This window comes from Chiloscyllium punctatum, chromosome 7 (assembly GCF_047496795.1).
Source record: "Chiloscyllium punctatum isolate Juve2018m chromosome 7, sChiPun1.3, whole genome shotgun sequence".
NCBI lineage: Eukaryota > Metazoa > Chordata > Chondrichthyes > Orectolobiformes > Hemiscylliidae > Chiloscyllium > Chiloscyllium punctatum.
The window spans coordinates 69,451,998-69,479,371 of NC_092745.1; the positions used below are offsets into that span (position 1 = coordinate 69,451,998).

A 27,374-nucleotide genomic window follows, 5' to 3' on the forward strand; every position below is an offset into this window, starting at 1 on the left:
ACAGTGGCCTGCAGTTGACGCTGCAGGCGAGTCTTGATGAAAAATTCCGACCTGGAACATCGACTCCCCTGCTCCTCTGATGCTGCTTGACCTGCCGTGCTTTTTCCACCTCCACATTTGATCAACTCTGACAGTTTTGGGGGGGGGGGAAATGTTGGGGGAAGTGCCCATGGTGACATTCAAGCAGTCTGGGGAGTGTGACCCCCTGACGGTGTCACAGTTTGTGGGTGCGGTATGCTGTGGCTCACTGGTTTGATAACTTATTTGGCTTGGAGTCACTTTTTCTTTGTTCGGTTGTGCTCCTACAAAATCCCAGGGTAATCTTCTACTGGAAAGGTACCATGTGAAAGCAACATGCATTTGGCCTTTTTATACAAGGGAGGCAGCGGTGTGCAGCAAGAGTGTTCGTGGACTAGTAATCCAGAGATGCAAGTGAATGCTCCACGGTCACAGTTCAACACCCACCACAGCGACCAGTGGGATTTAAACTCAACTCATCAAGGAAGTGGTTTGTATGGTGGTGGCAATGCAGTGTCAAATACCCAGTTTGTGTTTCGACTTCTGGCCATTGAATATTTGGGCAATGCTGTTTACCAAGTGACTGGCTGAACCACCTATGATCAAGGACACTCAGGTTCAATGCCTTTACTAAGTGAATTAATCTCAGTCGGCAAAATAGAGGCAATCATACAAGGCACAAATGAACATCCATAGTTCGGACCCTTCACTGTCCATTCCTTTTGCCTTGGGGTACAGTAGACTTGCTCACAGGTGGATCCATCTCACTGGCCTCCAATTGCTCATCAGGTGGAAACTGCTGCCAACGCCATTTTGAATTACACTTCCCCACTCTAGACCTCTGTTCGCCTGTGCCTCAAGACCTCTTGTATGAACCTTGTCAGTCAGCATATACTTCTTGCCCTGTGCTTTTTTTCAAAAATGTGCTATTCCTAATTTCCCAACTAAACTACACTGAGTGGTGCTGGAAAAGCACAGCAGGTCAGGCAGCATCCGAGGAGCAGGAAAATCAATGTTTCGGGCAAAAAAACCTTCATCAGGAACCTTTTCCAGCACCACTCTAATCTTGACTCTAATCTCCAGCATCTGCAGTACCCACTTCTGCCGTCTAAACTATACTGTCAGCTCCTACGTTCTTGCCCGTCTGTTATCATGTATCCTTGTCTTGAGTCACCCACTAACCTTTGAGACCACATCTGGATCATTTATACAAGTTGAAAGTCAAAGAGGACCAGACTTTGATTCACTATCAGACCGTTAGTGACATCCTGCCCAATAGAATAGCCACAAATACAAGCAACTACCTTCCCTTTATGAAGTTTTCAATCTGGTGACAGACATCTGTGATGGAAATCAAACACCTCTGAAAACTCATGACTAATTCTTCTTGCCTGAGATTCCCAAAGGGAATTCAAAGCATTTCAATTCACATTTCAAAGTCCATATTAATAATTCACCCTTGCTACACATAAAGATGCCACCTTTTCCTGTAGGGTTGAATTTTCCAGGATGGACCACAATTAGATACCCAGTCGAGGCTGTGGTGAGGCACCAAATACAAATCTTCACCGAGACAGTCACTTAAGAAGCTTCCTCCAAGAGTCCTGACCTTTTAGAGACATTAGCTGGACCCAGAGTTTGGGGGCATCTATTCAACACTGCGCATGGTCAGGCTGGTGGTGTGGGCGATGCCTGACCACCAGCACAAGCTGCAGCCAGGCTCACCCAGGCATCCTCATTAGCAGAGAAGCACCAGGGCTAGCATTAACAGAGACATAAGTCTCTACCAAGTAGTTGCAAAGACATTGTTGCTGCTTAGGGATTGTCTCCCCTCATAAACGTACTGATAGCATGTGTGTAAACCCTCAAATCCAGTCAGAGCTCAGACCCTGTGCTGCAAAGCTGCCTCGAATCCACTTCGACTTTTGGAACATTGCTTGCAGCCTGGACAATCGAGGCCAGGTAACTCATTATCAGCTAGAATTGGATTTTCCTCTCTGGGAAAAGCACTCAGAGGGAGGAATGGCTTTGGGGAGTTGACCTATGCTAGTCTTCTGAAATCCTGGGAAAATTCAGCCCACAAACTGAGACATTCTTCAAGCCTTCCTAGAAACAAACAGGTGGGAAACAGGGCCAGAACTAAATTCTCCAGTCCACACTCAATGTTAGTGAGCATCACTGTCAAAATATGCACCAGGAAGCAAGAGATAAAATTAAACAATTGGGGTATGTAATTTCCTGCCTGACACCTATCCCTCTTTGCTCGTGGGGGAAAGATTTGCCAAACTTCTGTGCTTTCTCTTTCATTAGCTTTTTGGAAAAAGACTGCTATGTGCTTATGTTAATGCAAACAGCAGCATGCATTTACCTAGAAGCTGTCATGTAGGAAAACATCCCAAGGCACTTCACAGAAGTGGAGCCAGACAAAAATCTGATTAAGGTTATATTGAGGTTTGGACAATGAACTAAGTTCTGTTAACATCAGGACAGTACCACTGCTGGAGGCAATATTTGATTCCTAGTGGCGTGTAAATCACCAGATGCTGACATGTATCTTCAGTAATATCCCCACAGGGCAGTGCTGTCTCATGATTCATGGATGCTCCAAGGGGATTACTTAGTGGATGGACAGTGGGATATTACCAGCTTCAGGAGCTCACAGATGTTATAAATGATGCTCTGCTGTCAGCTGTATTTTGTTGGAGGTGATGAACATCGGACGAAGTGCAGTGGAACAGATCAAATACTTAGACTGATTGTTGTATGCAAATAAATAAAACACCCTCAGCAATGTTTGTAACTGTCAATTATCCCAGAGAGGTTTTATCATTCTGAAATGTAATTGAATTCTGCTAGTGTGCCCACTCTTTCATTAAAAGGATCGAGTATGCTACATCCTTTTTGCTCATGGTTAAAGACCAAATAGAACAGTAGGAGGGAACTTAAAGAACATTATGTGCTGTTCTGAAAAGCCTCCTCTCCTGTCACCCCACTTTATGAAATTATTGCAAGAGAGACTTCTGAAGCACAAGTAATCAACGTGTTTAAATTCTAGCATCTGAATACTTAGTGAGTTCGTACTCTGCTCTTTTATAAGATGCATTAACCAGATTAAAACAAACCAAATTGATGCCCCAGTTTAAATAAGGGAGACAATCAGTTGAACCAGTTGAGCTGTATAGGTTCAGTAATTAGGGGAACAGCCTAGCGGCACTATCACTGTGAATCCAGAGACTCAGGTAATGTGCCAGGGATCTGGATTCCAATCGCGCCATGGCAGATGGTGGAATTTGAATTTGACAAAAGTCCCAAATTGAGAGTCTAATGGCGACCATTGTCGGAAAAATCCATTTGCTTCATTAATGTCCTTCGGGAAGGGATATTACCATCCTTTCCTGGTCTGGATCAAATGTACCCACAGCAATAGGGCAATAATTAATGGCCCAGCCAGCGACACCCTTGTCCCGCGAATGAATGTGAAAACCACTTCACACAATTTCTCAGTCCATTGTCTTTCAGTGTCAAAATTATCACAAGGCTTGAGCTGACAAATCTCTGAGCAGACGGCTCTTCTTCACGTTAGTTAGCTGGAGGCCTGAAACCCATTGTCACGTCGAGGAGGATTACACTTACCAGTAAATTGTGTAAATATGTTCCAGCAGGGAGGGAGGTGGGGGGGATTAATATGGAAATGGAGCTAACCAGTTGGCTTTCAAACCAGCCAGCACAGGCAGAGTGAGCCAAATGGCCTTCTGTTGCGATGCTCAATTATTGTAGTTGGAACAAGTGGAGCTGAATATGGAAAACATGATACTGAATTAGTGGTGCTGGAAGAGCACAGCAGTTCAGGCAGCATCCAACGAGCAGCGAAATCGACGTTTCGGGCAAAAGCCCTTCTGATGAAGGGCTTTTGCCCGAAACGTCGATTTCGCTGCTCGTTGGATGCTGCCTGAACTGCTGTGCTCTTCCAGCACCACTAATCCAGTATTTGGTTTTCAGCATCTGCAGTTATTGTTTTTACCTTATGGAAAACATGATTCAAGCCTCTTTACAAAAGGAGAACTTTCACAGAGTTTGGATGTTCCATTCAAATTTCCTCCCAAAAGAGATAGTGACTGAAGAGTAGGATGAATCAGTAAATCTGTTGTGCTGTGACAGTCTTAGCGATTTACGCCAACTACAATTTATTTTACCAGCCCTTCCCAATGAGGACAGTTCATTCATTACAACGCAGGTTTAAGTGTCTGGAACTACATTTTCTAATTGACATTCAGAGAAAATGCCTGATTCAGAACTGTCTATTCCACTCCAGCAGCATTACAGGTTCTTATCCACATCCTTCGAATCAAATCATAACAATGGGGAAACAGGCCATTCGGCCCAACAGGTCCACATCAACTCCCCCAAAGAGCATTCCACCCAGACCCATCCCCATCCCCCTACCCTGTATTTCCCATGGTTAACCCATTCAGCCTGCACATCTCTGGACACTATGGGCAATTTGGCACGGCCAATCCACCTAACCTGCACATCTTTGGACTGTGGGAGGAAAGTGAAGCACCCAGAAGAAACCCACACAGATACAAGGGATAATGTGCAAACTCCACACAGTCAGTCACCAAAGGGTGGAATCGAACCAGGGGTCCCTGGTGCTGTGAGGCTGCAGTGCTGACCACTGAGCCACCGTGTCCACATACACAGTCATATTTCAAGGGAGCAAATAGAATTGGGAAGTCTTGGAGATGACCCTTTTTCTATTTTGAGGGATGGAGAAGATAACAGCACAATATAAGCACAGAGTTGGTGAAAGTCCTGCCTGCCAGTAAGTTTATTCTAGCCTTTGACTTGGTATTTGTGAGCTCCAGTCATTCAATACACTTCACACTCACCAGGCCCTGCCTGGTACAGACAGGTACTTCACACAGTACACAAATACTCACCAAATGTTTTCACATTGTAACTAAGCATCATCTGTTCTGTAAACTTAGCAACTAACGGGATTAGGCTTGCTTGTCGTTTTGCAGACATGGAGCAGAATGATTTTGCATCAAAATAGCAGCAAAATGCATTATAAAAGGATTAACACCAGGAATGCTCTCCCGAGGGGAATGGGGTTTCCATGGGTCCAAGCATAAAGAGAATTGCCCTTTGAGAGGCAAAAACTGGTTGGCTGAGAGGAGAGCTTTAAAATTACCTTTTTGACCTGGTGAAGGTCCTGTTCCTTGCGTACCGCATCCAGGTCAGTCACACCTCGGCTGAAATCGACCTCAGAACTCTCGTGGATGGGCGGTTCAATGGCGTCTATATCAGTCTCCTCTGAAGCCTCTTTCTCTGTCTCAGTGAGCTGTTGGGCTGCAACAAACCACAAAGCAACACGAAGGATTACTCACTCTGAGACACTCAGGCATCCAGAAATAAAGGTACACCGAACACCAACAGCATGAATGGAAATAAAAAGACAAACAAGTACATTTGGGCAGCAGAGATTATCTGATTAAAACAAAAACGTGAGGATCGAAACTGGACTTCCTTATGGTCCGCATGTCCAACAAGAGATAATTTGGGGGACTAATGCTCCACATCTGAAGGAGGTCTGAAAAACATTTCACCCAATATTAGGTAAAGCAATGGATTCTCAAGATTGAGGACTGACACCTAATGGAGTCTATTTACAGATATGTAAGAGGTGTATTTAGAAATAAGAATCTATTGCTTTTTTTAAATTTAAGACCCCTGACTAGAACCGAGCTGCAGACTGTACCTGCAGCTGAAACATTTTAATAGGGAGCTCCTCATGTTCTAGTGTAGTACAGATTGTATTTCCCTCAATTCACACACACACACACGCAGAGCTGCTATCTCCACGCTACCTGTAAACAGGAAGAAAGACTGAAGCAAAGAAAAATGGCAACTCGCCTCTGAAAGTCAGCCCCTGTAATATTCCAGATGGCTTTGATTTATGCAGCCAACATTGCTGTCAGAATCATTAGGATTGAACATGGCTGATTGAAAATAGAGAGTCAAATCATCTCCGTATGCTAATCAGCACTACTTCCTCAAAGTGCCCACAAATCATAGACAATTCAGGTTATGTGTGGAAACTTATCTTAGTTAAAGAGGTCAATAGCTGAGGGTAAGTGGAAACTGACTCCATTCGTTTGGCTCATTCAACCATGCAGGTACATTAACTACGGATTCTCACTGCTGGCTGCGAACATTGAAGTTCTCCACTGACGAACTAAACTGCTCTTTCAATTCTCTCTGCTACCATTGCCCTTGTATTCAAACCTTCCCATTTGTTGACCAATGCCACCATGATACTGATTCCTGCCCTCCTAGTCAGTGTGAATTGAGCTGGCTGCAAAACACTTTAATGATAATAGTGACTGGCATGAGAACCCATTGGGCGTAACCCTAGAGGGGGCCCTACTGGTCCCATCTCCATAATTAGAAAATGGCTTCTTGCTTGTTTAAGGTGGGCAGTGGTGTAGGATAACAACTTCATTCAGATTAATGATGCTTTGTATTACCTGTAATCATCCAGTTTGTAGCAACTGAACTAGAATATTTACACTGTCTGGTGTCCAATGTCAGTAAACAGCCAGGTATTAGAGTCAAGATTAGATTAGTGCTGGAAAAGCACAGCAACAAACATATTAACACCTGCAAACTATTTAAATATACACTATTTAAGTGTGTGCTATGTAAATGTCATTTAAACGGGAAATGCCCTTTCTACAATAGCACCTGAAGGGCTGTGTGTAACACTCTCTTCTGTTTTCTATCGGTCCTGTGCTCTCCAATTTGAATTGTGTGTTAGAAGATGAAAGTACAATCTGGTAATGTGTATGCTTTTGGAGATTAATTCCCAACACAAATAAACTTTCTATTCTTGTGAATATGATGCTTATCACATACCATCCCCGCAGACATGTCTAACAATGTCAAGATATGGTTTGGAGATGCCGGTGTTGGACTGGGGTGTACAAAGTTAAAAATCACACAACACCAGGTTATAGTCCAACAGGTTTAATTAGAAGCACACTAGCTTTCGGAGCGACGCTCCTTCATCAGGTGATTGTGGAGGGCTCGATCGTAACACAGAATTTATAGCAAAAATTTGCAGTGTGATGTAACTGAAATTATACATTGAAAAATTGATTGTCTGTTAAGCCTTTCATCTGTTAGAATACAGTGATAGTAACACTGATAGCATTCTGTTAGTACAGTGATAGTATTCTAACAGTTGAAAGGCTTAACAGACAATCAATTTTTCAATGTATAATTTCAGTTACATCACACTGTAAATTTTTGCTATAAATTCTGTGTTACGATCGAGCCCTCCACAATCACCTGATGAAGGAGCGTCGCTCTGAAAGCTAGTGTGCTTCCAATTAAACCTGTTGGACTATAACCTGGTGTTATGTGATTTTTAACAATGTCAGGATAGTGCATCTTCTGCCTACCTCTTGTCAAACCCTGAAGACTTACAGTCTGCTCCATGTTCAATTAGTCTGAGGTTAGACTGAAAACTGACTAACACCAAGCCAGTCTGGCATAACTGGGAAGAGACAGCAGCTAGCTATCTGATTATCAGCAACTCTCCAAAGTGGGACTTCGCCCCGAGGCAAGTTTCAACTTGAAGCGATGAACATGGCTTCCAGCAATAAATTGCTGAGGGGTAGCAATCGCTATAATGGACAGGTTCTTCACTAACATTTTAACCAGGCTGTCAGGGATTGAGACATATTGTAAAATCCACCCCCAAGTGTATTGTAAGGATGGCACTGTTGGAATAAAATACATCTGACAATAAATGCTTGCAGTTCACTAACTCTGCAAGCTAAAAGTCACACTTATAACGCAAACTGCATGACAAGAAACATGAACTGTCATTTGAATGGTTTGTTGTTAAACTTGTGAAGACATCATTTAAGAGCCCAAGTGGGAATCAAACAAAAAACATTGATGCCACGATTTTTATACACATTAAATGATTAGATTCCCTACAGTATGGAAACAGGCCATTTGGCCCAACAAGTCCACACCGACCTTCCGAAGAATAACCCACCCAGACACATTCCCCTACCCTGTATTTACCCCTGATTAATATACTATGGGTAATTTAGCATGGCCAATTCACCTGACCTACACATCTTTGACTGTGGGACGAAACCAGAGCACCCGGGAGAAACCCACGCAGACACGGGGAGAATGTGCAAACTCCACACAGACAGTCACCCAAGGCTAGAATTGAACCTGGGTCCCTGGCGCTGTGAGGCAGCAGTGCTAACCACTGAGCCACTGTGCCACCCCCTAAACATAAGTACACGATGAACAATCTAAATGACCAAAAATAAGCCCAAATAGAGCTAGGTTTTAAACCAAACTTCAGTTAATGCCAGAGACAGTCTGGAAGTTACAAGATATCAGTGTGAATGACAATTCATCAGTCTTAGTAACAGACCAATAGACAATTTTTTTGTCATGAAGAGAAAGTGAGGACTGCAGATGCTGGAGATCAGTCAAAACGTGTGGTGCTGGAAAAGCACAGCAAGTCAGGCAGCATCCGATGCTTTTCCAGCGCCACACAATTTTTTGTCATTAGTTGATGTCCTGCTGGAACTAATGAGATAGATATGTCAACAGTACACATCACTTTTGTTTCCATTATACTGACCGTTGGCAGTGTGCCCAACAATGCCCAGGGGAACAAAACAGGAATTCCTATTCTAACCTATCTTATTATGAGTGATGTAGGAAATTCAGGACAGGCATCTGTTCTGGGAATATTTCACGAATCAAATTCAGACAATCGTGACACTGTAAGTAGAAAAGCCATGAAGGCCGAAGGAGTCAGACAACTATGGCTGGATACGAGATTGGGTAAGTGACTCTGCAGTAATCACTTAAGTGCCTCAAATGAGACGAGGGTGGGCAGGTCACCTATTACATTATGGAGTGGGCGGGATGGAAGAAAGAGAGAGAGAGAGAGACAGATAGACAGACAGAGGGGTAGGAGGTGGCGAGAAATGATTTGGAGATGCCGGTGTTGGAATGGGGTGGACAAAGTTACAAATCACACAATACCAGGTTATAGTCCAACAGGTTTAATTGGAAGCACTGACTTTCGGAGCGCTGCTCCTTCATCAGGTGGTTGTGGATGGCACAATTGTATGGCACAAAATTTATAGCAAAAGTTTACAGTGTGATGTAACTGAAACTATACATTGAAAAATACCTTGATTGTTTGTTAAGTCTCTCATCTGTTAGAATGACCATGTTAGTTTCACTTCCTTCATGTGTAATTCACAACATTTAAAAAAAAAAGTTACATTCTCAGGTTAACTGTAACAATTAGTGTCAGCCAGATAAGATGTTGAGATGTTGAATGTGTTAGCTCCCTGTGTTGCTGTCTGTGCCATAATGTTTAGACTGATTCTAATCTGAAAATTGAGTTAACAGAGTCTTATATGGATTTGTGCAGTTTTTGAGCAAAGTACAGTGTAACTCTGCAAGTACTCTGCGAGAAAGACATTCATTGAATTTTACACCCCTCCCACAAAATTCCAGAGCTCTGGATGTTTGCAATCTTTGCAATGGAGGGATGCAAAGTCAGAGAATCTGCTTAAGTTGAAATGGGAAGAGGAGGCTAGGACAGAGTAGGAGAAGGTTGGACCCTATGCTATGGATATGAAGAAGCTTGTGACTAGAGGTGAAGACATGGACTATAGGTCTGTTCTCCGGGGGCTAGTCAATCATTGGAATCTTTCAAGTTATTCAAAAATAATTGGATGAAGCACCATTAGCTTAGCAAGTGGATCCTTGAATCTGAATATCAAGTCTTTCCATTTAAAATGGACATATAATTGCTGGATTTCATCTTTCTGTTCCTCTGAATTCAGCTGTGGGTTACTATGGTTACCGACAGCTGTTACTCAGGCAGTGAGATTGAAATGACAGCTCCCCCTCTTATGAAATATGTCAGATGTAATTAAAATGTCCCACCTGGGGCACTGCTGTTGTCAGCACTCTCTTCACTCCCTTGGTCATCCTCTCCATCTGCAGGTTGCTCAGTGTGCAGGAGACTCAATTTATGGCACACCTCAAAGGCTTGGCCTATAGTTCGCACTATCCTCATTGCTTGGCTCTGGGACAGAGAGGAGTAAGAGGGAGATTATCACCTTGGCATAACTCAATGATATATAGCTGATATTATTAGATTGATTAGAGTGAGAATCCTTACATAATAAAAAGTACAGTGAAGCATCTTTCTCCTTGACAATATTAACCATTGGTTAGTTATGAGTAAGAGTGAATCCCTTCCATCCCTTAACAAAGACACAACACTCTGATGTTTGTAGCTCTTGCTAATTATAAAGTATTTGTTGACAAAAGTCTCTTTCAGGTGTCTCCAAAAGATTGGCTTGTAAAAAAGGCATTGAAACACTGACAGTGTTTCCCCAGTAATTATAAACAAACAGGAAAGAAATCCATGCACACAGGATATGCAATGTAAAAAGGCACTGAGTTCCGAATGAGCAACCCCACACAGAATCCCTTCACTGGATCACTGCAAATCTTGTGGCTGATCATTCCATACAACAAAGAAGCTTTTTGGACACCGAACAGAAGAAAGATCCACCTTAACAACAGAATAATACTTTCACAACCATTTCAGCAGGCATGGATTGGTTGGATTGAAGAGTCTGTTTCTATGCTATGGCAGTGTCTGCTCTGACCAGAAGGTGTCTCATCTGACCTACCATGAGCTAATGCCACTGAAGAACTCTCCAGTCAAATGTGCATCAAATGGAGTTTACAAAGTGTACACAGTTTCACTGAATATTCGTCCTACATGTACGCTCCCTTCCTCCTCCTCCATGCCTTCCCTAAATATTTCCTGCTTTGTACTGGAGTGCAACCAAGCAGACACAGATTACTCTCTTGGGCAGGATATTTTGAATTCCAACTAGAGTGCCATATTATAGCTACCATTCTCAAATCAGGTGCTGTACAACTAGTGCCGCATGAAAAAAGAATCAAACCGACCATTGTGTTTTGGCTAACAAGCCACCCAAGTTGAAAGGGTATATCGCGGCCAGCAACATGCCAAGGGCCTGGGTAGAAAGAAGCTCCCACTGAAGAGGTAACGTTGACTGCATTCCCAGTTATTGCTCCTGCAGGCTGAGATGGACATTTTTACTAATTTCAGTCCCAGTTACTGCATTTCACTGCAAAATGTTCAGCTTTCCCCTATCCATACAGTAGAAGAATGATGTTTGAAGTCATTCACAATTTTTTTCTTTAATGGTACAGCAACCTTTTATTGCAAACAAAAAAAATGCAATCACAAGTTCAAGCATAACCTGCTGACAATAAAGGTTACAATGCTTCAGTGAGCGATTACAAATCTGAACACAGCCCTAGCTTTGGTCAGACTCAAACTGACAGGTGAATTCATCTGTTTCCTTATTTCCAGTTGAGTTTTTCTCCCGGTCTTTTCTTTTCGTAACTGATGAGGGAAGTAACAGAGCCAGTGTTTAACTGTACAACTCAGCATCCCACAAAACTTCAAACAGTAGCACTCAAATTAGTTAGCTAATTCAGTCAAGCTCTGTAACAGCCCACATTAACACATGCTTAAAGTAATAAAATGCACTCAAACCTCATCCGTCAGATTTGGGAAACAGCAGGTCAAGATTGAAAAATCACACAAGTAGCTCTCATGTTCCTGCTGCTCCAAAAATTAAAAACATAAATTTCAGTTTCTGGTTTCCATATGTCACCACAGCGATAACAAATGAGCTGATGTGGGTGTTTAAACATCAGGTAGTCCTTTGGCAGAGAGTGAAAAGAAATGCTCATGTGGAGCCCACTGTTGATGGCACATTAAACCAGTACCTTATTCAGTGGCTTATTCTTGACACTAGATTTTAGCTCAAGACATTTTCAGTACAGTGGACGGTAATGTTGGAGTGAAAGTCCTTATTAATGTGAATATATGTAATCTTAATATTTTAAAACAATCTCTTTCAAGTTTACAGTAACATTCATGCAGAGTATAAGTTGAAAAATAAAATTTTACAGTGCTTTGCTTCCCATTTTGTTATATCCCTCTGTGATGCCAACTAGTGGAATGCGAATATACAATTAATTAATTAAATTATTAAATATCAATGAATTGAAAAATCTGTTTTTCAAACACTTACTCTCAGTAATAGTGACTGCAAAATTATTATTGATTGTTATAAAAACTCATCCAACTCATTGATGTCCTATAAAGGAAGAGAATTTGTCATCCTTACTTGGTCTGGCCTACATGTGGCTCCAGACCCAGAGCAATGTGGTTGACTCTTAGAATCGCTACAATGGCTGAGCAAGCCACTCAGTTCAAAGGCAAATACGGATGGGCAGAAAGCATTGGTCTTGCCATTGATGCCCATATCCCGTGGGGGAGAAAAACATAAATTGTAAAATATACACAATACATTAAATATACACATGCGCACCAAATGCAAATACACGCAGATATACAGGGCATATTTATTAAATGCAGCAAACCATAGTTGTTCAACAAAGTGGAACTTTATGCCTCTAATTGACCATATGAAGTACTTAATTTTATTTTGAGAAATAAACCTAGAATTGAATGATGCAATTAGAAAAAAATGCTTATACACAAAAACAACTCAGTGCTTCTGATTCTTTAGTAATGAACTGAAAATTCTGATGTATACAAACTTGTGCTTTGATAATGGTGAATCAACATATTGTACCACATTGCAAAAGCTAACAATAAAGTTTCTTTTAAGTTGAGTTATCAGAATTAATTCATTGCACTTAGATGAAATTGGGAATGGCAAGGAAATCTAACCTATAAAATTAATTCACTTTTAAAATGCTCTTGACACAATGAGAAATATACTCAATGAGACACTGAAAACAGAAATGTTATGACGAGTGTGGCATTCAGAATAGGAACACTTAATTCTATTAACTGAAAGCATTTCAATGATGAAAATTATGAAACATCCATCAAAAGTATCATTATATAGAGTCATCTGTTATTGTCAAACTTCTCCATGTAACAATTTCAATCTCTATTTAAAATATGTCTTTAACAAAGAATAATATCCTATGGCACCATGCAGGAGAGCAATTAGAGAGAGTGGAAGCTGAGTCAAAAAGGAAATCTTGGGGAGAGGGAACTAAATGCTTGGTCACACAGTGGTTTTAAGGAGGATTTTAAGAGGAGATGAGATAGGTTTAGGGAAGGAATTACTAGTTTCTTTAGAAACCTATTTAAACACCATCCAAGTTACTAAATGTGTTGCATTGTGTTATTTTTCTGGTCCTCCCTCATGCAACCTCTAACTTGGTGGGCACATAATCCTATATAACTTTGTCTACTGGTAGCTCTCAAGAAACTCACAGCCAAGTGCCCAGATATTTCATGTGCCAGTCCAGGTGGCAAAACTTGTTAGAATACTGGATCACTGAAGGCACCTTAATCAACTCCAATTCTCTCCTAATATAACATCCAGAAAGACATGCTTTCGGACGGAGGTCACTGATTGGCAATTGGATAGTGAAACCCTTCTTGTTCTTCCCACCCAGGGACTCTGAGGCCAATTGCAGCACAGACTTGGAATGGAATGACAGAACTTGCTGGTTTTATGTTTCAATTCCCATATGAACTGACAACTTAAGGACCTCAATTGCAGGTCAGTTGAGAAAATCACACTGATCTGCTCACCTAGGCACTCAGCTGCAGAGGTACCAAGTACATAGAACACAAAACGTTACAGCATAGTACAGGCCCTTCAGTCCTCGATGTTGCACAGACCTTGCGAAGTATGACAATACTATGGCTTTAAGAGGTGTACTTTGTTTTGTCGCTTTAAAAATGAAGAAAGGTTGAGACAGAGGTCTGCTCAAAGCTAATCAACTGTTTGGAAGACCTTGTGAGTTTTTAAAAAAAAGTTGAAACTAAAGATGCAGCTTGAATGGGTGGGGTCAAGATCCCACAAAAACCAGGATTTTTGGTTTTAGCTTTCAGCAGTTGCTTGAAGCTGGGATGTGGAAGGTCTTATTCCTCCCTCTCTGTTACAGCTAAAAGCTGGGCTGCTCTTCCTGCTGCTAGAATTGCATGTGAAACAGTTCTGTTTTACTGAATTTAACTCTGCCTCTGTGTTTATGGGATATTACCACAGCGGAAAAGTGAATAGTGGAAGTTTTATTATATATTATTTTGTTAAGCATTTCAATAGAGGTACATCTAAGCCAATTCTTTTATTTCATCTGTATTTTAATGATAGTGTAAAAATTAAAGTGTGTTTTGCTTAATGTTGAATTGTTTGACTAATCGAATTGCATCTGGAACGCAATGCCTTACACTTACCTTTAAAACAACAAGAGGTTAGTGTCTAGCTATCTTCTCTGTATACGTGGACAGGGTTTGATCTGGCCCATAACAAAGAAAGGGGTGAGTTTCACTCCAGGATAAACTTGCCCAATTATTTGCTCCTCACGCCATCCTCCAGGGAGGGGCAACTTCACCTGCTGTCTTCAGTTCCTGTCCCAAAGTCTGGTCTACATGCAAAGTAGGAGCAGAAGTAGGCCATTTGATCCCTTGAGCTAAAAATATGTTGCTGGAAAAGCGCAGCAGGTCAGGCAGCGTCCAAGAAACAGGAGAATCAACGTTTCAGGCATGAGCCCTTCTTCAGGCTCATGCCCGAAACATCAATTCTCCTGCTCCTTGGATGCTGCCTGACCTGCTGCGCTTTTCCAGCAACACATTTTCAGCTCTGATCTCCAGCATCTACAGTCCTCACTTTCTCCATTTGATCCCTTGAGCCTGTTCATGGCTGATTCTGGCTACCAACCTTTAACACCCTCGATAGTCAAGACTGTATCTAGCTCAGTCTTGAGAATATTCGATGGCCCAGCATCCACCATTCTGTGGAACACGGTAGCACAGACTCATGATCCTTTCAGCATTCAGCCTGTCAAGTCTCCTTGAGACCTGACATATTTCAGTAAGATCACCTCTCATTCTTCCTGAACCCAACGGATAGAGGCCAAACCTATCGGCATGGGAGAAGCCCCTCATCCAAGGAGTCAATTGAGTGAACATTCTTCAAACTCCTTCTAATGCAATTATGTTCACCCATAAAAAGAAAACCACAACTGTACATTGTACACTAGATATGGTGTACAAAAACATTCCATTCCACTTGCTTGCTGTTTTTACATACCAGCCTTGTGATTCATGTACCAGTACACCCAAAATTCATCTGTGCCACTGTGTTCTACAATCTCTTATTGAAACAGTATGATGCTTTTGTATTCTTCCTGCCGAAGACAAGTTCACCTTTTTTAACATTATAGATATCTGCTCACTCACTGAACCTATCCATAATTACTTACGTCCTCTTTACACTTTTCTTCCCTACCTGTGACATCAGCAAATACAGCGACCACACATGCTGTCCTGTCATTCATGTTACTAATATAGATTGAGGACCGAGTATTGATCCCTATGCTTTCTATATATTACAACTTGCCAACCTGAAAATGACCCATTATTCTTTCTCTGTTTCCTGCCAGCAAACCGATCCACTCCCTATGTTAATATGCTCCCCTGTACACTATGATCTCTTATTTTTTATAATAACCTTTGAAGTGGTAACTTGTCCAATGATAATTGGGAATCTAAGAATGCTACATCCACCAGTTCGCCTTTATCCATTTTGCTTGTTAATGCATCAAATAATTCTTAACAATGAGTCAAACATTTGCATTACCAGTTCCGTTCCTCTTCTTTGCAACTGTCTGAGGCTAAGTCAGTCAGTTCTTAACTTCTCTGTCACAATGCAACATTGTGATGAGGTTTTTAACCACATATCCATGCCCATCACTAACACCACCAATTTCCACTTCCATGACATAATATGATATCAACTGTCCCACAACTCATCTGCTGCTGAAACCCTTACCTATGCCTTTGTTAACTCCAGATGTGAGTATTCAGCCTCCCACATCTTATCTTCCCTAAACATGAAGTCATCAAAATCTCTCCCAGCTATTTTTTAATTTGCATCAGATATTGTTAGAACTCATCACTGCACTATAATGATTCATAGTTAAACAATGCCTTGAATATAACATTCTCATCCTTTGCAAATCCATCAATACCTTAATCTCTCCTCATCTCTGACATTTCCTCACCATGCAACCCTCCAATATATCATTACTCCTCAAATTTCAGACTCTATGTTCTCCCCAATTTTATTCACTCTATCCTTAGCATCACCCAGAGATAGCGCCATCCCATCATTGCAACATCTTTGCTTCTAGACCATGCTTGCCTGAACTCTGCTCAGTAGCTGTCAGGGTCAGTGCTGAGGGATTGCCGCACTGTCGGAAGGTCAGTGCTGAGGGAGTGCCTCACTGTTGGAGGGTCAGTGCTGAGGGAATGCCACCCTGTCAAAGGGTCGGTGCTGAGGGGGTTGTCACACTGTCGGACGGTCAGTGCTGAGGGACCACCGCACTGTCAGAGTGTCAGTGCTAAGGGAGTGTTGCACTATCGGAGGGTCAGTGCTGAGGGGTGCTGGACTGTTAAATAAATAGTACTGTAAGTGTGGGGTGCCGTTGAGTGAACATTGGGTTTTGTTCAGTGTAGGTGGGTAAGATCATCAACAATTGAGCGTTATCTACCATCCTGTATACTGCCAAAAAGATGCATCCACACGATCGAGGCAAATATGGAAGGTTTAACTTGTATCGCTGTCTGCTCAATGCTGGTTCACCTTTCTGAACTGACTTGGCATTTGCCAGTGTATGTTTGCTGGATTGTGTGATTCCATGTCCCTATGGCAATGCGGCACTCTCTCAGCCCTACTCTCTGACAGTCTGGCACACCGCCAGCCCTGACCACCAACAGTGTGGCTTCCCCTCAGCACTGACGCTGTGACAGTGCAGCAATCTCTCAGCACTGACCTACCGACAGTGCAGCGCCCTCTCAGCACTGACCCTCCGACAGTGAGGCACTCGGTCAGTACAGATCCTCCGATAGTATGGCACTCCCTTAGCACTGACCCTCCGAGAGTTCAGCAAACCCTCAGCACTGACCCTCCAACAGTGCGGCACCCCCCTGCACTGACCCTCCAACAGTGCGGCACCCCCCTGCACTGACCCTCCGACAGTGTGACTCTCCCTCAGCACTGATTCTCTGACAGTGAGGCAAACCCTCAGCACTGACCCTCTGACAATGTGGAAACCCCTCAGCAATGGCCTTCCAACAGTGCGGCACTCCCTCAGCACTGACCCCCCGACAATGAGGCACCCCTTCAGCACTGACCCTCCGACAGTGCGACAGGCCCCTCAGCACTGACCCTCTGACAGTGTGGCAATCCCTCAGCACTGACCCTCCGACAGTGTAACACACCCCTCAGCACTGACCCTCCGATAGTGCGACAATCCCTCAGCACTGACCCTCCGACAGTTCAGCACCCCGTCAGCACTGACCCTCCGACAGTGCGACACCCCCTGCAGCACTGACACTCCGACAGTACAGCACCCCCTCAGCACTGACCCTCCGATATTGCGACACCCTCCGCAGCACTGACCCTCTGACAGTGCGACACCCCCCGCAGTACTGACCCTCCGACAGTGAGGCACCCCCTCAGCACTGACCCTCCGACAGTGCGACACTCCCCGCAGCATTGACCCTCCGACAGTGAGGCACTCCCTCAGCACTGACCCTCTGACAATGCAGCACCCCACAGCACTGATGTTTCAACAGTGCGGCACTCCCTCAACACTGACCCTCCGACAATGCGGCACTCCCTCAGCACTGACCCTCCGACAGAGCGGCATCTCCCTCAGCACTGACACCCCCGACAGTGCGGCACCCCATCAGCACTGACCCTCCGACAGTGCAGCACCCCATCAGCACTGACTCTCCAACAGTGCAACACCCCCTGTAGCACTGACACCCCCGACAATGCGGCACCCCCTCAGAACTGACCCTCCGATATTGCGCCACTCCCTCAGCACTGACCCTCTGACAGGGTGGCACTCCCTCAGCACTGACCCTCTGACAGTACGGCACCCCCTCAATACTGACCCTCCAACAGTGGACACCCCCTGCAGCACTGACCCTCCGACAGTGCGACACCCCCTCAGCATTGACCCTCCGACAGTAAGGCACTCCCTCAGCACTGTCCCTCCGACAATGCAGCACCCCATAGCACTGACCCCCAGACAGTGCGGCACTCCCTCAACACTGACCCTCCGACAGTGCGACACCCCTTCAGCACTGACCCTCCAACAGTGCGGCACCCCTCAGCACTGACCCTCCCACAGTGCAGCATCACCCTCAGCACTGACCCTCCGACAGTGCGACACTCCCCCAGCACTGACTCTCCGACAGTGCAATACTCCCTCAGCACTGACCCTCCGACAGTGCGACACTCCCTCAGCACTGACCCTCCGACAGTGAGGCACCCCATCAGCACTGACCCTTCGACAGTGAGGCACTCACTCAGCACTGACTCTCCCTCAGTGTGGCAATCCCTCAGTACTGACCTTCCAACAGTGCAGCACCCCCTCAGCACTGACCCTCCGATAGTATGGCACTGCCTCAGCACTGACCCTCTGACAGTGCAACATCCCCTGCAGTACTGACCCTCTGACAGTGCGGCACTCTGTCAGCACTGACCCTCAGTCAGTACAGCACTCCCTCAGCACTGACCCTCTGACAGTGCAGCACTCCCTCAGCACTGAGCCTCAGCCAGTGTGGCACTCCCTCAGCACTGACCCTCCGACAGTGAGGCACCCAGTCAGCACTGACCCTCCGACAGTGCAACACCCCCTCAGCACTGACCCTCTGACAGTGCAGTAGCCCCTCAGCACTGACCCTGTGACAATGCGGCACTCCCTCAGCACTGACCCTTTGACAGTGTGACACCCCCTCAGCAGCGATCCTCCGATAGTGCAGCACTCCCTCAACACTGACCCTCCGATAGTGTGGCACACCCTCAGCATTGACCCTCTGACAGTGTGGCACGCCCTCAGCACTGACCCTGTGACAGGGCAGCACACCCTCAGCACTGACTGTGACAGTGCTGCACTCTCTCAGCACTGAGCCTCCAACAGTGTGGCACCCCCTCAGCACCTACCCTCCGACAGCGCGGCACTTCCTTCGTACTGCCCATATCCCGGAGCAGACCAATCAGAACAGCCAGGTTTTAGGTGCCATATTCTTTCAGTAATGCACTGGAGTGTCCGCAGATCTTCAGAAAGTGGTGTACACTAACACTCATCTGAATCAATACGCGAAGGAGACCTAGCTGAAACATAAAGAACTCTAATAGCAAACAACTGAACCAACAGACACAGAGCTTATGGTGTTTGTTTCCCCAGCATATATCCTGCTGGATCCTGGTACCCTCTTTCTTTCTGCTGACAAACATAGCTAAAGTTTTCCTTTTAACCCATTGTAATATTGCTCTGATGAAAGGTCAGCAACCTGACAGGTAAGCACTGTTCTTCAAACCACAGAGGCTGCCAGACAAGCTGAGTGTTTCAGCAGTTTCTGTTTGTCTTTCAAATGCCCAGCAACTGCACTATTTTTCCTTTATATTGTCCATCCCACCAGGAATCACCCCTTCCATTCAAAATCCAACGGCTTGAAGCAAACATTATGTAGCCCTTCGATAACAGTTGCTTCCCAAACTTTTTCCCACCGTCACCCTTTTTGAGGCCATGAAAACGCCTGCAATCCCTCGGTGAGGATTATAGGAGTGGATGGGGTGGAGGGTGGAGGCCTCTAAGGTGCGGAGCATACCTGCTGTAACTCTGTCACAGCTTCACAGTAGCCAATGATACTTCAGAGCTCAAGAGTCCAAAATTTCAGATTGCCACCCACATTGAGAAGCGTTGACATATATCATGGCCTGAGGCTCCGTCTGAATCAGGAATTTTATCTTTGAGGCATTGACTGTATTGGCTGCTGGGTCATCAGGATGAAAGCCAATAATTGAATTAGTTACTTTAGAGAGCTGCTGGATCCATTCTTTTCTTCTTACTGAATGCCAAAGAAATGTTTGCTCCATGATTTACCAGTCCATTAGGAAGACTGTTCAATTTAATAACTGTAAGTATGCAATACAATTTATTTATGTTACTCATAGTTTGAGAGGAATGCCACCAGATTAGATGAGGTCCAATAATTACCATTGTAATGCATGCTTTAAATGCTGAATTGGAAAGGTAGCACCACATTGAAAACCAGAAAACTTGTTGTGCAGTTTAAAATAAATAATTTGACGCTGCACATTCATGGACAGCCATTGCATGTACTTTATGGAGAAAGGAAACGATTTTCCATTGAGCTGCAGCCAAATCTGAACCATTTTAATTTAGTCCCTCCCCATGTGCTAAGCTGCATGTCGTTGACTCTTGTTATCAACCAGATGAAGGTCCACTGTCTGAATAAAGCTATCTATATGAGCGTGAATGATTACGTGCCTCATTTTAGTCTTACTAAGAACCTAATGAATGGATTAAGTTTGTCTTCACAGTGGGGTCTGTGCCTCATCCTGAATACAATCTTCTGCAGTTCCATTCCCAATGGGAATTCTTGCAGATTGAAACACAAGCTAATAGCAAGGTTTCTGATTGCTGACCAGCACACACCCCGCGGGGGACATTGCTTTTAGCTAGGCAAGTCAGACCTCTGGTTTGGCCCGGAGTCCCCAACCATTGAAGATTGATTTTCCGGGCATAAACTACAGGCAACGATTAAAGGATCTGGTAAAAGACCTGTCTGTCTTTCCTTCCATCCTTGTTTTCAAGGGTCTGGCCATGGACATTCCAATGCATCGCTCCATGCCAAGGAACAAAAACACTGCAGCAGTTTGCCATTGCCTTCAGGAAGTTCAGGAAGCTCTCCTGCTTTTACCACGCGCCAAGAGGTACATTGTAAGGGCTCATGGGCTGAAATTAAGCTGCCTGACCAGGCTATAGATGGATCTAACATCGCCAACATGTCCTGGCATGGGACCTGAGTCAGGAGTTTCTGGCCTGGAAGTAGGGACAATACCCATCGCATTAGACCTCCTAGTCAACATGCACATTAAAATAAATCCTCCATTTCTTTAATTCCTTCTGTTTGTTGGGTTATGGAAGATGGGAATGAAATGGCATTTGACATGACAAGACAAACATCATCAATTGGGCAATGCAGAGAGCCTTTTCACATTCTGGTTGGCTGTGTCAATATAATATGCTGTGAGGATAGAGGTCTAAAGGTGCTCAATGGAAGGATGCTTGCAGAAACCTTCAACAACAGTTGGAAACCCTGTACTTTCAGAGCACAGGGCACTGGCAAAGCATGCAGCATTCCTGAAGGAAATGAACAACATTAGAATTGACCTGTGAAAAATGCAAGTCATGCAAGATCTGTGAGGGGCCATGAACTGGTATCTGCAGACTACAGTCGCTGGGGCGGGGGCAATTTCCATGTTATATTGTCCAACTATCACATTACGGCTCAGTGGAGGTCAGTCAGACTGGAACATTGGATTTTTCCAGGAGACAGCATTTTCTAACAGAATGTTAGAGCAGCAGCAATGTCCTGCTAAAATTACAACTCCAAAAAAGTACTTTTATAAAATTCTCATTTATGCAGTTTTAAAACCTGCCAACACACAGTGACCATTCAGCCCAATTTATCTGTGCTGGCTCTTTGGTAGAATTAGTCCCATTCTCCTTTTCCCACAGAACTGCAAAGGTTCCCTTCTTGTATTTATCCAGCTCTCATTTGGAAATGACTGTAGGATCGGTGCCCATTGCCCTTCATTCCAGCATTGCCAGTCAAAGTTAATCGATTGCTGTTTATTTTGAGATGACCTCCTCAAGTTGATCTTGTGCCTTTCACTTCAGTATACTCCGGAATGATCCAGGGATTTGCTCGGAGTGTTAACACGGAGGGTGCACACTAAACTGCTTCACATTAACATGAAAACAATGCACTTTCTCCGAACTTTATGCCAAGTACCACAATGCATTTGAACAGCACCACATACAGGGTGGACAGCTTGGTTAAACACTTTATGGGGATGGAACAGGAGCTTATAAAGTAGAAGATTTTCTGCTCATCACAAGTGTCCTTTGGCTTCTTTTCCCATTTTAGATGTTTCACCTACAATGTTTGATGGATCTTCAAAGACTGAGAAAAGATTTAGATATCCTTTTTGAAGTTGTGTGAAATGTCTGAACAAATCAACTTTGATGACAGTGTAGATCCTCAAAGCAAGTAGCATTTTCCTCAATCCTTAAAACACTATTTACAAAATTAGACACAATTTTATCTGTTTGAACAGGGTTTGTACAATGTATTTATAATTTTGAACAGGACAGAATCTATGGCTCATCTAGTTCATTTGTTCGTGATATGCCTTGGTACATTTCAAATATATCAGACTCCTATTTATTCGTAAGGATTAATAATTCCTTTCCTCTTGAAATGGATTGGTTTTTAAATCTTTCACAGGATATGGATATAGCTGGCTAGGTCAGCATTTATTGTCCATCATCAATTATCCGTAAGAAATTGATGGCAGGCTGCCTTCGTGAACAACTGCATTCACATAGTGTGGGTCTATCCAATGTGCCAATGAGAAGGGAATCCCAGGATTTTGACTCAGCCATAACTCCAATAGGGATACTAACAAGTTGTCTTACGGTAAGCTGGAAAAAAAGGCTCCTCTACAATTTCCTATTTTGTTGACATGAATTTGGCGATAAGATCCCCTTGACCTGCAATCCTGAATGACAGGAAAGCTCATTTGGATCTAACATGTCTGAACCTTACTTGGTTCCTTTCTCCTCTGGGACAGCTAAAGGGCACTGACAAGGTCGACGGAAAAAGGACATTTCCTCTTCCTGGGCAACTAGAATCAGAAGTTATCATTTTAGCATCAATAAAGTGTGGAGCTGGAAAAAGCACAGCAAGTCAAGCAGCATCAGAGGAGCAGGAGAGTCAAAATTTCAGGCAGGACCCTTCGTCAGGACTGGGGAGGTAGACGGAGGCTGAGAAATAAATGTGGTTGTGGTGGGGCTGGGGGAAAGGTAGGTGGGATGGCGATAGGTGGATGCAGGTAGGAGGGAGTTGTGACAGGTCAGTGGAAGGGTGGAACGGACAGGAAGGAAGATGGGACAGGTCAAGAGGGTGTTGCCAAGTCGGAGGGTTGGATCTGGGATTGGGTGGGGGTTGGGGAGATTTGGAAGTTGGTGAATTCTGTTGAGGCCGTGTGGTTGTAGGCTCCTGAGGTGGAAGATGAGGTGTTCCTCCTCCAGTTTGCAGGTGGCCTTGTTTAGGTAGTGGAGGAGGCCCAGGATGGACATGTCATGGCGGGGGGATGAAATGGATAGCGACTGGAAGGTGGGGTTGGTTGGTGCATACGGTCCAGAGTTTGCGCTTAGTCTCTCAGACGTAGAGAAGACAATGTCAGGAGCAACAGATGTAACCAATCAGGTTGGAGGAAATGCAGGTGAATTACTACTGGATTTGGAATGATTCTCTGCGGCCTTGGACAGAGGTAAGGGGGCAGATTTTATGCCTCATGTGGCGGCAGGTGAAGGTGCCGGGTGTGGAGAGGGATTTGGTGGGGAGTATAGACCTAACGAGAGAGGGAACAGTCCTTATGGAAAGCAGATAGAGATGGAGAAGGAAATATCTTTTTTGGTGGTGGGGTCAGGTGGTGAAAATGGCGGAGGATGATGTGTTGGATTTGGAGATTAGTGGGTTGGAATGTGAGAATTGGGAGACTATATCCTTGTTGTGGTTGGGGGGAGGTTTGTTTGAGGGCAGAGGTGTGGGAGATGGAGACATGGTTGAGGTCACTGTTGGTCACAGGAGAGGGGAAATTACAGTGCTTGAAGTAAGAGGACATCTGAGATATCCTGGAGTAGTATCGCTCATCCTGAGGGCAGATAAGGCAGAGGTGAAGGAATTTGGAGTTTGGGATCACATTTTCGCAGGAGTCTGGGTGGCAGTAGGTGCAGTCGAGGTAACTGTGGGAGTCGGTGCTGAGGTGCTTACCGGAGTTGGAGAGGGAGATGTCCAAAAGGGGAGGGAGGTATCCAAGATGGTTCAGGTGAACGTAAGGTCAGGGTGGAAGCCATTAGTGAAGTTGATGAACTGGTCAACCTCCTCATGAGTGCATGAGGCAGCATCGATACAGTCATCAATGCAGTGGAGGAAAAGGTGAGGGATGGTGCCAGGGTAACTGCGGAAGATGGACTGTTCCACAAAGAGGCAGGCACAGCTGGGGCCCACATGGGTACCCATAGCCACCCTTCTGCTTTGTAGGAAGTGGGAGGATTAGGAATAGGAAAAGCAGATTTAAACCAGAGATGAGGAGAAATTCATTCTTCTAAAGGATAAAGAAGCTGAAATTCACTACCCCAGAGTGCAGTCGATAGTGAGACATTGAGTAAGTTTAAGGGGAAATAGGTTTTTAATTAGTAATGGATTGAAAGGTTACGGAGGGCAGGCAAGAAAGTGGAGTTGAGGCCAAGATGAGATCAGCCATGATCATATCAAAGGGTGGAGCAGACTTGAGGGGCTCAATTGCCTACTCCTGCTCCTCATTCTTATGCCTTTATATCCACACCATCACTCCTTCACGATCACAGGTTTCAAATCCTGGAACTCCCTCCTTAACTATAGCAATACTTACACCACATGGACTGGAGCAACTTTTCACAAGGGCACTCCAGATGAGCACTACATGCTGACCCTAGTTGCGATGCTCACAGCCCAATAAAGAATAAGAAAAGAAAGGTCCAATCTTATAAAGGTCAAATCCCACTTGAAAATGATCTCTCTGTATTTATACATTATATTCCGTGCTATTCACACCAACACACTCTCTGCTTCTTTCAAAGACTGGAAACATTTTGCTGATGGATTTCATCACTAAAATCCCAATGCCATTTTTCAGCTTGCTACCTCAAGTACATTTCCATTTGGCACATAATCCACATCAATCAACAAAAATAATTGAGAAGTGAGAAAAAAAATTCAACCTTATAGAGAAGGTTGGGGGGGTGGTGGTTGGGAGTCAAGGAGAGAATGTCAACCTTAACATTAAGCTATTGGACTACTGCAGTCCGGGGGAGGAAACATTCCAACATTAATAATTTGCAAGAACTATGAAATTCATTTGTCTTTCAAAATCAGATGGCAGGATACCACATGTGGATGTAAAATGTGGTTGTGTTGTGGCAGAAAGGTCAGTAAAAACATTGGGAGACTGAGGAATGTTTCAAGCAACTGAAAAACCTTGTTTTACAAGGGGGTTCTACTCAGTCACGCACCAGCATCGCTGCTGGTGGCTCAAGGTGAACAATCGTTGCGTGTATTTGGAGATTTGTTCCAGCTTTTCTTTCCATTGTTTTTTAAGCATTCTGAATTTGGCCATCACACAATGCTGCCTTTCCAAATATGAACTGGCCAACAATCAGAGTGAGTGGTCCTGTTGTGGTATTTACTCAGAGCCTTGATGAGGGGTGGAGCAGTGAAGACTTTTTATAAGGCATGCCACTTTAAATGGCTAGAGAGTCATCAGAGATGGAGAATCCCACTGGCATAAATTTACCCGACAACTAGATTACTTGCATGCAGGTTATAGTCAGTCTGCTATAAGGCTTGTTTCTTCAATGCGAATTGGCTTTAACGCGATTGAAGAATTTAGACCATTATTTGTAGAAAGTGAACTTTCCTGACCTGCATTGGCTATAACGCAATTCTGGCCCCACTCGTTTAAGTGGCGCAGCTTTTGCACGATTTTCTTATAAATGTGAGATCGTACAAGAACGGAACTATCATGTTATATCGGAACCAACTGTACTACATTTTGTCACAGATCTTAATAGATTCTAATTGAATCAGACACTAGTAAGAGCCTTGTGTAACTATTCTGAACAATTTGCATTTCCTGCTATTATAGGAATATTTTGCTGCTTCATAAAGCAGTCCAGAACCATTCTCATCCCTGAGAAGCAAGTGGTTCTTGCCAGGCCAAAAACCTGAGCTTACGATCCAGCTGACTCTCTGGTGCAGTGCTAAGTGTTACATGAGTACTGCTGCCTTTTGGATGAGTCATACACCATGGAGACAGACCCTTCAGTCCAACTAGTCCATGCCGACCATGTTCCCAAACTAAACTTTCCCACCTGCCTACATTTGGCCCATATCTCCCCCCAAACCTTTCCTCTTCCTGTACTTATCTGAATGTCTTTTAAGCATTTTAACTGCAACCACATCCATAATTTCTTCTGGCAGTTCATTCCACACACAAACCACTCTCTGCATAAATAAGCTCCTCCTCATGTCCTTTTTAAAACCTTCTCTTCTCGCCCTAAAAATATGCCCTCTAGTTTTGAACTCCCCCAGCATAGGGAAAAGACCCTTGCTGTTCACTTTATCTATGCCCCTCATGATTTTATAAACCTCTATAAGGTCACCCTTCAACCTTGTACCTCGAGGGCAAGAAGTCCCAGCGTATCCAGCCTCTCCTTCGATCTCAAGTACTCAGTTCTCAGCAACTTCCTGGTAACTCTTTTCTGAACCCTCTCCAATTTAATAATATCCTTCCTATAATAGGGTGACTAGAACTGTACATAGTCCTCCAGAAGAAGCCTCACCAAAGTCCTGAACTCCTATACTCAAAGGTCTGAGCAATGAAGGCAAGTGTGCCAACTGCCTTCTTAACCACCTTGTCTAACTGCGATGCAAATTTTAAAGAATTATGCACCCGAACCCCCAAGGCATCGCTGTTCTACAACATTACTCAGGACCTGAGAGATGTTCAGTCAAGGTCCCCATTTCCACTAAAATGGAATTAAAAGATTGCATGGAACCATTTCAAAGAAAAACAGGGGTGTTCTCCCAAGTGCTCTGGCCAATATTTATCCCTAAATTGACTCTTAAAAACGGTTGTCTGGTTGGTAACTCATTGAGGGAACTTGCTGAGAGAAAACATTGCTGTGTTCACCATGATATGGAGAGATGTCTTTGGCTGTAATGAACTTCAGGGATGGTTCTGATCAGTTTTTCTTCTTGATTGTCTTCAAGGTTATGTCGGCATTCTTGGTAAAGTGAAAATTTGTTGCCCTCCTCAAACTGCCCTTGAACTGAATGACTTCAGAGGGTACTTAATGTGGGTTTGGAGTCACACATAGGTCAGACCAGATAAAAAGGCAGATTTCCCTTCCTAAGGGACAGTGTGAACTAGATTAGTTTTTGCCAGAATCAATGATAGTCCTTATGATCACCA

At 44.0% G+C, this 27,374-nt stretch overlaps 1 protein-coding gene across 7 annotated transcripts in view; it reads right to left on the reverse strand.

Moving 5' to 3' along the window:
- nos1apa (nitric oxide synthase 1 (neuronal) adaptor protein a) overlaps positions 1 to 27,374 on the reverse strand; it is a 389,677-nt gene that overhangs the window by 101,137 nt on the left and 261,166 nt on the right. For all 7 annotated transcript variants that reach the window (XM_072573931.1, XM_072573933.1, XM_072573930.1 and 4 more), the window contains 2 exons: positions 10,027 to 10,168; positions 5,213 to 5,370 (listed from right to left, as the gene is read on the reverse strand). In XM_072573931.1, coding sequence (XP_072430032.1) covers positions 5,213 to 5,370; positions 10,027 to 10,168 — 300 coding nt within the window. The remainder of the gene's footprint in view (positions 1 to 5,212; positions 5,371 to 10,026; positions 10,169 to 27,374) is intronic.